Consider the following 17,398-nt stretch of genomic DNA (forward strand, 5'->3'; position numbering starts at 1 on the left):
GGCGATGATTAAATTCATAATGCCCTAATGCAGATTCAGAGAGAGAACATATTTTGCGAGTAGGCAACCAGCACAAAATCGTTAAGGCACAAAATATTGTATGCCAGACTATCTCATATTCAAGTCACTGTTGATAAGATTATGATTTATGACCGTTGTAGGCAAAGTGTAGTTAAGTTTTATTGGTTCTGTCCCACAGGGTTGGTACGGTCAGGGAAAACCTGGAAAACCTGGAAATGTCAGGGAATTTTGTTGGTCTGGAAAAGTCAGGGAAAAGTCAGGGAATTTTGGAAAAAATCTGGAATTTCTCTTGAAAGACTAAATTTTTTTACAGATATGCTACATTTTGCATCTAGGTCTCAATACTTGGTCAAAAACATCGAAGTTTGACGAAAACATCGATGTAACAAAAACATCTGGAACCTACCATCGATATAAAAAACATCGAACATCGACAGACATTCTATCATCACCCTCTGATTACTGGCTTAATTGAACGCACCGAGCTCCCAGTGTTTCTACACGACCAAAAGAATATAATCCCGGTCACTTGGTTAAGAAATCCCGTTTAATCCCTTAAGATTTTTGATGTTAAATTCTGAGTGTTGAATTGGACATATTTCGTTTAAATAGTTGTTTTAACATTGCTATTATATTTTGTTAAGGTAATTTTTTCGATTGGGGTTAGTTTTTCACTAAAATAAAAGCATAGTAAATAAAAACGGACGTCATAGCCAAAACTCCTGTTTTATCCCACATCCCCTTCAAATCCCACTCATGCTCTAAAAATCCTGTTTTCGGGATCTTATCTTATCTTATCTGACAGGGGCAGGTCTTTAAGAGACCTTTAAGCACTTCATCCGAAATTGAATTATTTGGGGTGCGCAATAATTTTGCTTTCTTGTTGACCTACAAGTTAAGGCGCCCAATGAATGCCTGTAGCTTCCCAATTAGTTCATCCTCAGGAAGGTATCTACCTCTAGCCATATTTCCAAGAGTTATCGATCTAGCGTCAAAGAGCTCGTTACAATCAAAGAGTAAGTGATCAGCTGTCTCTTCTGACCTATCACAGTACCTACAGATCGGTTCACCATCATATAAGCCCATCCGTTGTAGATGTTTCCTGAATCTTCCATGACCAGTTATCAGTTCAACAATTAATTTAATTCTTCGTCTGTCTAGTCTCAAGAGGTCACAGGCAACCTTTTTAGAAGGCCTAAACAGAGTAAGCTGGCTGACCCTAAGAAGGGGAACATCGACCCAGCGTTTGCGATGCTTTTCCTTGGCCCATGACGCAATCGCAGAACATGCACTGTTTCGTGAGATGCCACAGAAGGGTTGTGGGCCTATCATTGAAGTCGCAGAGGCAGTATTTTCCAATCTGTCTGCAGCTTCATTTCCTTTAATGCCTGAGTGTCCTGGCACCCAGCAAAGCGTAAGGTCATTTCTCCTACCCAACTCAGACACAGAAGCAAAACAATCCCACACGAGCCTGGAGTTGAATTCGTAAGAGTTTAATGCTTTTAAGGTCGCTTGACTATCAGTATAGATATTGATTGTTTTGTCTCTGATATCTTTGTTAAGATGTTCTTGAGCACAAACTAGAATGGCAGTGACCTCCGCTTGAAAGACAGTTGGGTATACCCCCATTGGAAGACAAATGCCAGTGCCTCCATTCATCCAATGCACACCTACTCCAGTGCCCCCATTTTTGATCTTAGAAACATCAGTATAGCATTCTAAATCACCTGTGGGTATGGGTCCTTTTCCGCCAGACCAATCCTTCCTATCTGGTATTAGTACTTTGAAAGGATTTCCAAAGGAGTATTTTTTGGACATGTGATCTGAAGGCAAGTGCAATTCATCATTATGTACCACCTGAACAATTTTGGAGTGCCCTTTATTGTTTCCTGAGGTTATCCATAAGTATTCGCATCTAAGGCGTTGGGCTGTTTTACTTGCTACCACCTTGATGTAAATGTCGATAGGTAGCATATCAAGCAGACAGTCAAGAGCCGCTCCAGGACAGCTGCTTACTGTCCCAGTTATCATTATAAGAGCAAGCCTCTGAACTCCTGCTAAAGCTTTGACAGCTATACTGCCCTGCCAAGCACAGTGGTAATGGAACTCGTGTGGTGGCCAAAGATGGAATCTACTATAATAGTAGATTCCATCTTTGGCCACCACACAAGCGAACCATATGTAAGGGCGGGTCGAACAACAGATACATACAGCCAGTGCATAAAAGTTTAGGCTGTAACCCCCATGTGCCACTTACCATCCGCCTGCATGCCATAAGGGACCATTTGCCACGCTCAGTGACTTTTTGAAGATGTGGTCCCCAGTGAAGTGATCTGTCCAAAATTACACAAAGATACTTCACCTGATTCTGCAGCTCTATTACAGTGCCCTGCAGTCTTAGTGGGCCGATCCCATCCAGTTTCCTCCTTCTTGTGAAGGGTACTATTACAACTTTCCTGGGATTTATAGAGAGCCCATCTTCCTGGTACCAACGGTCCACTACCCTTAAAGCTCTATTCATAAGGTCAGTTATGGTTCCGTGGAACTTTCCAACCACAAGGATTGCAACATCATCAGCATAACCTAAGGCGAAAACCCCACTTTTGTTGAGTGTCCTTATAAGGTCGTCTGCTACCAAATTCCAAAGGAGAGGAGAGAGAACCCCCCCCCCCCCCTGAGGGCATCCTCGAGTAGTTCTTGCCTCGATCGTGTCATTATGGAGTGAGAGCCTAACCTTCCTACTGTGAAGCAAGGATTCAATCCATCTACATATTATACCGTGAAAACCTCTTCCTCTCACCGCATTAAGAATTGCTGGAGTACCAGTATTATCAAAAGCACCTTGAATATCGAGAAAGGCACCCAGGGCCACTTCACTGCTCTCTAGAGCTTTCTCAATCTTGCTTACAAGTTGGTGCAACACAGTCTCGCATGATCTTCCTGAGACATACGCATGCTGATTATTATGAAAAGGATGTGTCCTAAGAGCTGTATCCATCATATATCTTGAGACCAACTTTTCTAGGATCTTAAGGAAGAAAGAAGATAGAGAAATGGGTCTAAATGACTTAGGATCAGTGTAACTATCCCTTCCTGGTTTAGGAATAAATGCGATACGTGAATTACACCACCCTAAGGGAATGTGTCCTAAGGCTAAGCTGGCTCTGAAAAGTTTTCGGGATAAGTTAATAATCCCACGTATGGAAACACTGCTAGTACCGGGATGCGCGGAAGGATAGGCCTACATTCATCGTTTCAATTTCAATACGATACTGAATACAATTCCTCATTGAATTTATAAAAAGAGAAAAGAATTTATTTATAAAAATAAATACATCTGCCTTAAAAAATAAGGTTGCCAATGACACAGAAAAAATTATACAAGATAAAATTGTATAAGACTGATTAATTTTGATGTTTGCCATATAGATGATTTCTCATTATGCTCAATGAACCTCTTAATGTTTCATGAGTAATAATTTTCAAAAAGGATCTGTCCAAATCATATTGTTTCCAAAAGTTCACAAAAAATTTTGATAATGTTCCTCTTGAACCAATAAACAATCCAATCACCTCAACTTTCCAAATTTAAAAATTTTGCTTGAAATATTCAAAGGTAGGATCATATTTTTTTTATTTTCTTCATTTACTTCGTTAGGTTGATTTATGTTTATTTCAAATTGAATTGTTGAATCGAGAATTATGCCTTTGTTAGTTTCTCTTTCTATCAATAAAATATTTACTCTTCTGGTGCTTCCTTTAGAAGAAAGACAGTGTACTTCTTCTTGCACTTCCCATGTGTTATACCTTTTTCGGAAGGCATTTGCTATGATACATCTTATTTTGTGATGCCTAGTGATTCTTAGAAGTTCACCAAACGGACAGAAGCCAAGGGCATGTGCAAGGGTTTCAATCTCACCACAGGCATGCCTGCAGCGGTTATTGCCCTGACTTCTGCTGTGGAGAACACGCACTGGCACCACATTTGCAATCATTTTTATACTGTCTTTCCACTCAGATTCTGACAAGCCTTCTTTATTAATAATACTTTTATTTCCCGGAGTATAGTCTTTGAAAAGTTCAACACCTTTACCCTTTCAATACTGATTCAACCTTTAATAAACTAAAAAAAACTGCACTTGTAGGAGTTTATAAAAAAAATGTTATCCTGTTAGTTGAAACATTTAATAGTTTAGTTTGGTATTACTTTTTGTCTCCGGTACAAGCATGGTAGTTATTTTTCCTATATCACATGTTTCTTCCGATATAAGCCGATGATATCGCAAGCAAAATATCGATATATATATCAGTATCAGAAGCACCGTATCGTCTATCTGCTAGTGTCAAGTCAAGGCCAAGTAGAACATAAAGTGTGAGGTTAAGTTAGTTGGTACTCTTAATTTTCCAGATTCCAGATGTTTAATTCTTTTCTTATTGGTTTTATGAGTAAACTATTTAGGCCTACATTTTTTCTAATAATTCTCGATTCTGACTATTCGATATTTTGACTGACATTATACTTGACTGATATTAGACTGATATTAGACTGATATTATACTTTTTCCTGGAAAAAGTATAATATCAGTCTGGAAAACCTGGAAAAGTCAGGGAATTTCATTTTCCAAAATCAGTACCAACCCTGGTCCCAGGATGAGTTATCAGAGCTGTTGACTGCTGAACTGTCTCACCTCACGGGAGACCAAGTGATGATTGAAGATGCAAGTAAACTCAGCGTAGTCAAAGCGTTGCTGCACACCATTGAAAAGAACAATGAAAAAATTGTCCTCGTCTCCTACTTTACACAGGTAAAATCAAGTCTTTTGCCTTGTTGAGAGTTGAAAAAATCATTTGCAAAAAATTGTACGCGTTTTTACTGTAATTATGTGTATTTATAATCAAATTTATATAATTGATAAGATTAGGTAGGTTTAATACAAATTCAAAACAGTGAGTTCTGTCAATGTGTTTAATTTGTAAAGAATTTTATTTTAATTAACACAAGTTTATTAATGTATTGTTGTAAATTATTTTCTATTCATTATTTTTCACTATGAATTCTTCCACGACAGCAAACCTGAACTTGATATTTTTCTAATTTAAGATGGATGGTTTTTGGTTTGTTTTAGCAATCTAAAAAATATATTAACATAAAAACTCTATTTACAATATTTAGTTGGTAAAACTTTATTGGTGTTGATCAGACGCTGGATCTACTACAGGCCCTCTGTGATCAGTATGGCTTCCAACACTGCCGCCTGGATGGAAACACACCTTCATCTCGTAGAGTGGACATCGTCAACAACTTTAACTCAAAACATTCTCAAAATAGTAAGTTGATAGTGTTTGCCAAGTGGTTGGTTACAGATTAATTTAAATAGTATTAAAGTTCTGCTAGCTTACATGGGTAAGTGTCCAGGGCCTAATAGATACACAAAGACTGATATTTCATCTTCATCCTAATGTAGGACTTTTTCAGAAGGTAGACTGGAGAGAAAAATACTAAGGACGTCTGATTACTAGGGATGGACGGGTCCCGAAATTTCGGGAAATATTCGGGAAAAAATTTTCCCCAATTTTCAGTACGAGATTACATTTTACTCAGGAATTTTTTGGGACGGGATTTGATCCGATCGTCGACGATTTTGCCACTTCGCGAGTGACGATGACGCCGCTATTGCGAGAGATGTTCACGATAGTTTCACGAACGCAGGAGGCGAAGGTATTTCGAAGAACGCGCCGTGACTGTGAGTCATTTTGACGATCATGTCGTGAACTCAATATTGTGTTGGGTAGCAATACATGTCAAAATTTAGGATTAATAAGCTAAACTGCTTTTCTTCTCATAACCAATTCAGGCCTTAAAACTCTACACAGTTTTTTAAATGCAGTGAAAGATAGTCTGTTTCAATAACTGTAAGTTATTTTATCATGAGACTCATGTTTTACAGTTAAATTACATCAGATATGACATAATTTAGTTACAACGTTTTTTTCTATACCTGTACATTTTTACCCATTATTGGTTTTTATAAATCATTGCCACAAATAGTAAAAATTATTTTTTTTGTCTCCTTTTGTTAACCGCAATACTCAAGACTTTTAAAACAAACCCTTTTTTGCACAGTAAAAAATCCCATCCCGTCCCAAAAATCGGGAAGGAAATAAAAATCCCGTCCTGTCCCGAACTAAAAATTCAATCCCGTCCATCCCTACTGAACCTATGACTTTCTGTATGATTGCCTATGATTTTATGTACACGTGGTCTTATGTTGTCAAGGAGTGTTTCTACTAAGCGCTAAGGCGGGTGGAGTGGGCCTCAACCTGGTAGGCGCGTCACGACTAGTTCTGTTTGACCCGGACTGGAACCCAGCCTCTGATCTGCAAGCTATGGCCCGAGTGTGGAGGGATGGACAACGTTCTACTGTACATATCTACCGGTAACTAAAAATAAGGATTTTTGATTGTTTCTAATTTAATGGGGTTTTTATGGGGAAATTACATAAGTTACAATTAACTTTTGGACTATAGAGTAATGTTTACATACCGTTTTGCATATCGCTGTACCGTTTTGGCCAGAATTTGAAGGACTATAACTACCAAATTTCTATCATAGTTGTTCAGTAAAAGGTCAGCTGACCATATGAGCATATTAAAATAATCCCCACATGTCAACAACAATACAATAATAAAATTTTAAAAATGTAAACATTCCAAGGTAAACATTCTGGTTCAAAAAGTGCAATTTTTCTCTCTTAATATTGTTTCTTTGTGTAACATAATTCATTTCTCTCTCCTTTTATTTTGACTTATTTCATTTACCTTTTCCTTTTGTGTTCATTAAATAAACCCTTTTTAATTGACTCTAAATTCTGTGTACCTACTGTGAGGACATTCATGAAACATATCTTCTCAACTAGAGACAACATTCGACCAGATCTTCTTTCAAGACCTTAATAACGTCAAAGTGGTAACATAACTATAGTTCAGTGTTAAAAATTATACCAAAAGTCCAATATTTTCTGTTGTCAAAATTAAATTAATAACCCATATACAGTCCACTTTATTATTTCTACAATAACCTTTTGATTACGCTACATCTTTGGTCCTTCGAGCCGGATTGTTGATTAACCAATTGATTGAACTAATTATGTGGACTTTTGGTGAAGATTAAAGACGAACATTACCTCATAAACTCTCAATATTGTCGTTCACGCATATTTTGTACTCCCCCTCTACCTTTATCCCTCTCACACTCTCGATCACATTAGCCTAATAGGCCTACTCCAATGAATGAAAGACTCTGTGACATTATAGTCATTTTGTAAACATTATACCAATCCTTCAGTGTTTATATTTTTTGTTGATTGGTTCCGAGTTTTAGGCCCACAAACTATTTAAATTGAACTAGCCTAATTCATTTTTTTATGTAACGAAGTGTGAAATAACTTTTGTGTCTTGTGTATTTTGACTGTATTTGTGTTCAATGATGGCTCCTGTGAACCTAGCCCCGATTAAGGTTTGTACTTATAAAAGACTAACCAAACAATTCAAAGTTAGGCTTGGAAAAGTTCAAGAAAATATAGATTCTATTAATGAAAGTGCTAAAGCAAACAACCTATCCTCTGTGCAAATAAAATCACTTCATAACTATTTAGATGAAATCAGGAAAAAGCGAGACGACTTTGAACTAAATTTCAGGTGCGTTTTAGAACATTGTTCTGACGAAGAACTCGATGACATTATTCTAAATGATGATGAAAACACTGTTGGTGAACTATGTATCCATCTTTGTAGTACTATAGAGTCACTAATCCCTGTTGACGAACCTCAATCTCCTCCTCAAGAAATGGTGAATAATTCCAACTGTACTGCTTTCATGCAACCTGTCCGCCTACCGCAACTTGACTTGAAAACCTTCTCGGGAAACTCAGCCGAGTGGATTAATTTCATCAATCTTTTTAATAGCGCTGTACACCTCAACACATCTCTGTCTCCAGTATCAAAATTTCAATACCTACTAAGCTGTCTAACTGAAGAACCTCTAAATTTAATTAAAAACTTAAACATCAGTGCATCTAACTACGAAATCGCGTACAATTTGTAGCGCGATCGATACCACAATCACAGACGCTTAACTGCTTTACATTTAAATGCCATATTGGATCTTCCCATTGCCACATCTGAAAATACAAAATCAATACGTGAATTTCTAAATCATTTTCTGGAACATACACAATCACTTATTGCTTTAGAAAGTGACATCACTACAAATGACAATCCTTTGCTGTCAGCTCATTTGCTCCGTAGACTTGATAGAAATTTACGGCAAAAACTTGAACATTATCGCTCATTCAAATCATGTGAAACTCATTCGTTACCATCTGTGGACGAAATCATTAAATTTCTCAATGAAGAATGCTCAAACAGTGAAGATGCCAACCTTCACTCTTCAACTTTTTGTCACAAGGCTAATTCAAAGTCTGCCCTCACATCTAGTAAAAATTACTCCAAACCAAGTACCCGCTATACTGCACTTGTAAGCTCGGGTGATCACTCCACTTCTGTAAAGACATTTCCATCATGCTTTGCCTGTCAACAAACCGATCACAAAATCTACATGTGTAAGGTTTTTGCTAAGAAATCTCCAAACGAGCGTTACAAACTTGTAAAGGAGCAAAATAAATGTATTTCATGTCTTGGCAATCACACACTCAAAGATTGTCGCTCAACAGGCACATGTCTTAAATGTAAACAAAAACACCATACCTTGTTACATTTCGAAAATGTTGTAAAGTCGGTGCAGCCTCCTCCTATAGCCAAACCCTCAAAACCTTCAACTGCTACACCTTCTGTAGTCGCTTCTGCTCAACCAGAAATGTCGTTCTCGATTTCTCAGCCTGCAACTACGGTACTTCTAGGCACCGCTCTCATTAAAATTACCGCTACTAATGGAATCTCTCATGTCTTTCGATGTCTGCTCGACAGTGGAAGTCAACTCAACTTCATGACAGAGAGGGCAGCACAGCTATTAAACGTCTCTCGTCACCGCTCTACTCACACAATTGTGGGAATCTCTGCATCGCAATCCTCGACAAAGGACATGCACTCCTGGAACTATCCACACTAGGCAGTGAAGTAATTGCTTCAAATCAACCTTTCCATATTCTAGATAGAATTTCCGCTCCTTTGCCGCGTACTCAACTCTCTTTTGAGGTTTACGAACTAGTAAAACCTTTTGTCCTCGCAGATCCGACCTTTCATATTCCTCAGAATATTGACATTCTCATAGGAGGTGCTTTGTTTCCAGAACTTCTTACTCATCAATCCTACCCATTGGGCTCAAACCTTCCATTCGTTATTGGAACACGATTGGGATTTGTGTTAATGGGCAATGCACCAACTTTTTCTAATTCTTCTCCCACCTCATGCCATTCGTCTCTACTATCCACTACAGACGAGTTACATAATACTCTACTTCGCTTTTGGCAACAAGAAGAGGTACCGCAGTGCAATCTTATCTCTGAAGATGATCGCATCGCTGAAGATCACTTCAAATCAACTCACTCCCGCTCTCCAGATGGAACATATGTGGTTCGACTCCCTTTCAAGGACCAACATCAACCACTGGGCACTTCAAAATCTGCTGCTGAACATAGACTTCACTCAATTGAACGAAAGTTTGAATCCAACTCTAATTTCAAGGAATTGTATACACAGTTTATGACTGAATATGAACATCTCGGACACATGGTCAAAGCATCCCCTTCCGATCTTTCGCAGCCACACTACTATTTGCCTCATCACGGTGTACTGAAAGAAACCAGTAGTACAACGAAACTTCGTACAGTTTTTGATGGTAGTTGCAAAACCAGTACCGGTGTCTCACTAAATGATATTCTTTTAACCGGTCGCAAACTTCAAATTGACATTTGTGACATTTTGTTGAATTTTCGTTCGCATAATTATGTGTTCAGTTGCGATATAAGGAAAATGTATCGTTGCATTCAAGTTCATCCTGACGACCAGAAGTATCAGTTAATTTTATGGCGTGATCCAAAGACTCAAGAAATCTCCACATACAAATTAACGACAGTTACATACGGTCTAAGCAGTTCACCTTTCCATGCCATCAGAACGTTACATCAACTTGCTGACGACGAAGGAGGGTCGTTCCCAGCAGCAGCCAAAGTTTTACGGGATAATACGTATGTGGATGACATCATCTGTGGAGCTCATACACTCAACGAAGCTAAGCAACTACGAGATCAGCTGATTGAACTTCTTGCACGTGGTGGTTTTGAGCTAAGAAAATGGACATCCAATTGCCCAGAAATACTCCAAGATTTGCCTCAAGATCATCTAGAAACACCAGTCTTTTTGGAAGCCACTAATCACCCTCATTTTGCCATTCTTGGACTACATTGGTCACCCATTTCAGATTGTTTCACTTACAACTTAAGTCTCCCTGATGGTCCTCCTACAAAACGATCAGTGTTGAGCATTATAGCACGCATTTTCGACCCTACCGGATTTTTGTCACCCGTGACCATGTGGGCAAAAACCCTCATGCAAATACTCTGGTCACAGGGTATCCAATGGGATGACACTCTTCCAAATGAACTTGCCGAAAAATGGCATATTTTTGTTGACGAAACCTCTCTACTTTCGCAGATTAAGATCCCTCGCTCGTTTCATTTCACTACCACATGTTCCTTACAACTCCATGGATTTTCAGATGCCTCCGAAGTAGGATACTCAGCAGTCTTATACTTCCGCTGTGAGTTTTCAACTGGAGAAATCATCACTCGTCAGATTCTCGCAAAAACACGTGTAGCTCCTTTGAAACGTGTTACTCTACCCCGCTTGGAACTATGTGGTGCACACTTACTTGCAAAACTCACAACTTACTGTTGTACAATTTTCAAAGAAAAGATTGACCTTTCTCAAACTACATTGTGGTGTGATTCATCAGTAACCCTCTCTTGGTTACACACCCCCTCATATCGACTTAAAACGTATGTTGCCAACAGAGTTGCTCAAGTCCAAGAATTGATCCCCTCTCACTCCTGGCGCTACGTTCCCTCAACAGACAACCCCGCTGATTGTGCGTCACGTGGTTTGCTTCCCGCTCAACTCATTGATCATCCTCTATGGTGGAATGGCCCTCCATGGTTAATTCTTTCAGATGATCATTGGCCATCTAATCGCTTCGTTCCCATCAACTTGCAAGACACTCAAGAATGTAAAACTACTCCTCTAAATGTCCTAGTTTCAACCCAACCTCCAAAATGGGATCTTCTCTCCAAGTACTCATCGTGGTCCAAACTACTTAGAGTAACAAGCTATGTCTTGCGGTTTATCCACAATACACGTAGCTCTGACCGAAGACATGGGCATCTCACCGTCTCTGAACTTAAGAACTCAGAGCGTACGATCATCAAGTGTGTACAAGCTACATGTTTTACGAATGAATTGACTCTACTTCTCAAAAACACACCCAGTACCTCTAATCTTCAACCTTTAGACCCTTTTCTGGATGCTTCCGGCATAATTCGTGTGGGAGGCCTGTTAAGAAGCTAACACGTAAATTCAAAGACAAACCTCCTGTAAATAGTTGTAAATAACATTCAGAATATTCTTCAGTGCTCCGTTTTTTGTACAATTTTGTGTTAATTGTTATAAAACTATCGTTTTATGGAGGCCGGTATGTTCAGTAAAAGGTCAGCTGACCATATGAGCATATTAAAATAATCCCCACATGTCAACAACAATACAATAATAAAATTTTAAAAATGTAAACATTCCAAGGTAAACATTCTGGTTCAAAAAGTGCAATTTTTCTCTCTTGTAATATCGTTTCTTTGTGTAACATAATTCATTTCTCTCTCCTTTTATTTTGACTTATTTCATTTACCTTTTCCTTTTGTGTTCATTAAATAAACCCTTTTTAATTGACTCTAAATTCTGTGTACCTACTGTGAGGACATTCATGAAACATATCTTCTCAACTAGAGACAACATTCGACCAGATCTTCTTTCAAGACCTTAATAACGTCAAAGTGGTAACATAACTATAGTTCAGTGTTAAAAATTATACCAAAAGTCCAATATTTTCTGTTGTCAAAATTAAATTAATAACCCATATACAGTCCACTTTATTATTTCTACAATAACCTTTTGATTACGCTACAATAGTCTTAGGCCTACTTCTGTTTTTGTGAATATTGGATTTTTCCATAATTTTATGAGTGTTTATGAGAAGAAATCACTATTGAAAATGTAAAAAAAAACCTGGGAGATACCATGGATTAGTGCCTATATACCTAATTTCATCAGGCTTCGGTGTGGTCTGTAGCTCTGTACACATCCATACATATAGACAGACAGACACACAGACATCACTTTGAAAACCACTTTTTTGGGTTCAGGGGAACAAAAAACAAAACGGATATATGGACAATCAAATCTCAAACTCAAAAATTTTGTACAGGGGGAGAAAGTAAAAAATAAATTGTTTATTCCAAACTTACTGGCTTACGATGATTGTTTATGGACATCTGTTGTGTTCATATAATTATTGTTAAATTATGATAACACTGCTATTTCCTTCTCATGCAGGACATCTTCAGACAGTAGGTTGAAAGAGAAATGTCAGTTAAATTATACAACTGTAGTGATCTTCACAGTTGCCAAATAAATGTGGCCACTGTAAAAAAACTACCAGACACTATTGGTCTTCACTATTTCAAACTACAATTAATTCTAAAAACTCATTTATATTGTAAATTTTTTTTTTCAAAAATGATTGTTTTTCTTTCTTTTACAAACACACTGCAGTTCTGGCATCCAGAAAAATTCATTAAAAATGTTGTTAGGTAGTGTTGTGTAGTCTGTGTTAAAAATATCAAGTCCCATCTTCACTTTTCTGTTGTGATTGCTTTGTTTAAACACAATGTTACAAAGTGTAAAATATTTCTCTTATACAAATTACAAGTTATTTTAATTGTGCACTAGACTCTTAACTACTGGCAGCATAGAAGAGAAGATATTTCAAAGGCAGTTGAAGAAAGCTGGCTTGAATGAAGCTGTTGTGGACTTTAATCATACAAGTGATGTAAGGCTTTCTGAAGAAGAGTTAAAGGTTAGTCATCATCACTCTCTATAAGTAAATGACGAGTTTTGCTTTTCAGTCATATTATCAGTCTCAAATCTTTTAATAAATCACTCTTTGTGGTGGTTTTCAGTCTCAAAATTTTTTTATCCGAAAAAGCAGGTAATAGACATCTTATCAATATAAAAACTGGGTGAAATGTACAACCAATCTGAAAAGTAATCATCACATTTTTGTGTTAATCTATTAGACTCTAGAAGTTTGACATACACGAAACGGAAAACAAAAATCTGTTGTATAATATTGTAGAACGTTATGGATTACTGGAAGTGTTGTTATACAATGTTTAGTGACCCTTTTCCCTTGAAAAACATGAATTGATGACAAAAATGATTTATTATAATTATTGTTTGATTAAGGAATGGATTGCATTCACAAGCAAGAAAAGGGTTCCAGATATACAATCATTAAAAGTGGCAAGCGAGCTGGGCGTGAATATGGGAAGCTTTTCCCCACCACCATTGATTCTGTTATTTTGCTCATCTCAAAAATTACTGTTGGGTTTAATTTAATGTACATATACCTAGAAGGAGTAGAATGGTGGGGGAAGTATTTTGTCAGTTACACTAGCCTTAGCCTCCCAATATATTATCTTAATTGACATGATCTATCTATACTTTAAAAACTTCCTCTACTTAAAACTTATTCAAAATCGTAATATGTCTGCACACAGGACCTGTTCACATTAGAAGAGGAGGTAGACTGTTTGACTCATGGTATGCTGGGGTGTGAGTGTGCTGGGGAGGGGGAGGTACCTCAGCCTGTAGTACCTCAGTCCGACACACGACAGTGTCAGCTGATACCCCAGCCTGGACAATCCCTCCGCAGCAATCAGCTGTTCCAGTGGCAGCACTATCGCCAACCGCTTCCCCTCCACATGTTGACGGTAATTGATGGATTAGCTGATTGTAATCATAACATTGTTGTCTGTATCTGTTTCTGTATTGTTTTCCCCCTTAAATTAGACCATTCCAAGTTAAATTTGTCACCAGTTATTGGAATAAAAATGGACGTAGTTGTTTTGAGCCAGCCACTGAACTTGCTGCAGTTAATTACTGATTTATAGTCTATCAAATCAATCCTTGACTATTGATACATCTAGACATTCTATGTACCATGTTTAAGTTGTTGCCAGTTTTTAAATCAAAATCGTCGTAGTTGATGTGAGCCACCGACAGATTGTGCTGATATAAATTACTGATTTCTGTGGAATATAGGAACTTTTTTACAAAGTCAAACCGATGAAACAAATAATTGCGAGCTATAGCAACTCTTATGACCCACGAACTACGTTAACAACAGAAACTGAAATAGAAAAGGAATTTTAGTTAGTACATCTCAGGGGTATTATTAATGTTTAACCATAGTAATAAATTTTTGTAAATTCTAACTCCTAGAGAGCCAAAAATATCCTCACAAAAAATATGCCAATTAATGTTTATTTTTAAAATATTGTAACAGCAGTATGTTTGATTAGTATTAACTGAAACTATAAGTTGCCTATTTCCTTTAATCTTAATCCCAAGTCGACACCCATACAAATTACATCTTTTCAATCATTCCTTATTATCTGGTGTCTCTCTTCACCTTGAAAATAATACCAGAATTTACTGTATTACCTATTTTAAAAGTAATATCCTATGTTTGCAGGAAATGGGACTTGAAGAAGCTGGGGAGTTCATAACGTTTGCATTTCGAAATGTTGTTGAAGCTGCATCTCCTGTATCTAGTTAATGACATTAGTATTACTAATTACATCAATTTTTCAAATGATTTAGACATTTTCAATAGTTTTATGGAACAACTTCCTAATCATGTAAATAAATCAATAAATCTCCTGCCTTTGTTATGTAGTTTTTAAATGGGGATTCAACCTTTTATTAAACCTTAAGTTATAACTTCCTTATTTAACTTTCTAATTGTGTAAATAAATAATGTTCTCACTTTTTTGTGTTGATTTGAAATTGTGATTCGTCTTTTCGTTTTACTTTGCTATAAACTTTCTAATTTTCTTAATGTTTTATTTTAAGTAATGATTCAGCGTTGTTATAATCATTGTCAGAAATTGTGTGGTTATTAAAATGAAAATGCTCCTACTTTTGTTATTTTAATTGTCAGAAGGTTATTAGTTTTTTTAAAGACTTTGTGATAAACTGCCTAGTATTATTATACATTAATAAATAAAACTGTTGATTTTCTTTAAAACTGTTTTTATTCCCTTTACTCTGTTTTGGACACTATTTAAATAGTATTTTTTTTTAGCGATTTTATTTATCAAATTGTCTTCATAAAAACCGTAAGGTACTAATGCCATAGATTTAAGATAAAACATACCTACTCTCTTAGTAGATTTTCTACCCTTATGGAACAGCTGAAACCAATTTTATCGTTAAGTTCTGTCTGGTGCACTACAGTTTGTTTCTTGTTATTTCAGTCATTTAAATTAAAACCCCGTTTAGCCAAATGAAATGGTATAATCATAAACAACTCATCCTCTAGTTATATAATCAAAAAGTAAAGCACAAATCATGATATTAACTCTAAAATAAGAAACAAAATTTCTAGCCATACTAGTGACACCAGACATGAACTAGACACGAAAAACGAGCTTCAAAATTTACAATGGGATGGGAAGTCTACTTGTGTTGGTTAGTCTATGGTAATACTCGCATAAAAATATTATCACGATAGGGGGGCCCATGTAGCAGGGCCTGTCACAAGTCCGGCTCCCGGTAAAATACCCCCCCCCCCCCGCACCATGGACTGCATATGTATGAACAGGGGAAATTGTCAGTCTTAAAAATATGGGTAAAGACATGTTGATATAGTATAAGTTTAGGAACCAAAAATGGCTGACCTCGACTCAAACCTTTTCAACATTTTTCACTCATTTCTATATTTTACAATGTTTAGACTTTCATTCAATTTTCATTGGTTATACATTTTTTCCTCTTGGTTAGAATTGCCAAAGTCAAGTTTAGTTTAGGATCTATCCGGTGTCGTTTGAGACCACTTCTTGAGGCTTTAAGGAAAAAGCCAAACTCATCAGGGAACTGCAATTATTGCTGTAGAACCGTCACTTTAAATCTATACATTAGTTAGTAAACCCCTTCTTAACCTGTTGGTACCTTTTCAGCCGCTGTATTGTTTATATCGAAATAATACACATGCATATTATTTGCAGCTACTGGGATTCTGGATATCAGTGTGTCATCGCCTAAGTTCAACACGGAAAAGTAGTGAATTTCTCTGTTACACACCGGATAAAAATAACGCATGAAATCTAGAACATAACCGGTATTTATGGATTATAAACATACCTAAACAAATTATACTGACCCGAAAATAAAACTTATTTAACATTTGCTTGCTTAACGTAACTACTAAAATGTTATTAGTAGCGTATAGGATTCGGGCACGGGCACGGCCACCTTTAACTCCAGGCCGCGGCCTGCTGGTAGAATTGGCAACGTTGCAAATAGTGTTTAGCGCCAGACGTCCCATAACATGAACATGGCAGACAGGAGACACCAGCTCATTAATTCGCGTATTATTCATATACATTTATGAACATAAATGTGTCGGCCTTTAGTCACTAACAAGATTACAAGGTTGTGCCACTCCCTACACTCATCTCCATTCATACTTGGATTAAAATACCTACCTTTGTATGCTGGTCACCATTTCAAAGAAAAAAGTTGGTATTTTAAAAAGTATTAATAGATTGAAAATAAAACACATATGATTGAAAACCAAAGCAAAATAAATTGAAACCCTATTTACTGTACCTTTGTTCTGTACATTCTAAGTGGAGTCAATATTTTCATAGCCCAGTTAACACAATGGACGTCCAGTACCATGCTTTCGTGTATTCACACAAATACCATATTAAGCCCCTCACACACTACCAGACCAGACCGTCTGGTCTGGACTCTGGAGGTCTGGCCTGGTAGTGTGTGGGGGGCTTTATAGCTGCCTCCAAACAGACAAAACAGCTGTTACAACATATTCGACTTCGACGTTGCCACTTCGAAGATTCGAAGGCCTTTGGCCTGGAGTTAAAGGTGGGGGCTCGGCTATGGCTATATAGCCGTGATTCGGCCACTCAACTCAAACGATCAGAGCAACGTCGTGGTCATCTCCCGTGTACATCGTGGCATGAGTATTCGTGCATCTTGGTCTTTACCGCGAGTGTTTTTCATGTTT

The 17,398-nt window shown here is 37.3% G+C and overlaps 1 protein-coding gene across 1 annotated transcript in view; it reads left to right on the forward strand.

Moving 5' to 3' along the window:
* The window catches only part of LOC129002467 (DNA repair and recombination protein RAD54B-like), a 34,804-nt gene extending 19,491 nt beyond the window's left edge, over nt 1-15,313 (forward strand). The window contains exons 13-18 of the mRNA XM_054430302.1: nt 4,671-4,826; nt 5,223-5,349; nt 6,299-6,458; nt 13,036-13,162; nt 13,866-14,078; nt 14,843-15,313. Of these exons, the coding sequence (XP_054286277.1) occupies nt 4,671-4,826; nt 5,223-5,349; nt 6,299-6,458; nt 13,036-13,162; nt 13,866-14,078; nt 14,843-14,926 (867 nt within the window). The 3' untranslated portion in view covers nt 14,927-15,313. The remainder of the gene's footprint in view (nt 1-4,670; nt 4,827-5,222; nt 5,350-6,298; nt 6,459-13,035; nt 13,163-13,865; nt 14,079-14,842) is intronic.
* Nucleotides 15,314-17,398: the final 2,085 nt, after the last annotated feature.

Source organism: Macrosteles quadrilineatus, unplaced genomic scaffold (assembly GCF_028750875.1).
Source record: "Macrosteles quadrilineatus isolate MER2022 unplaced genomic scaffold, UCM_ALF_1.0 Scaffold_1__1_contigs__length_201487025, whole genome shotgun sequence".
In the NCBI taxonomy this organism is placed as follows: Eukaryota; Metazoa; Arthropoda; class Insecta; order Hemiptera; family Cicadellidae; genus Macrosteles; species Macrosteles quadrilineatus.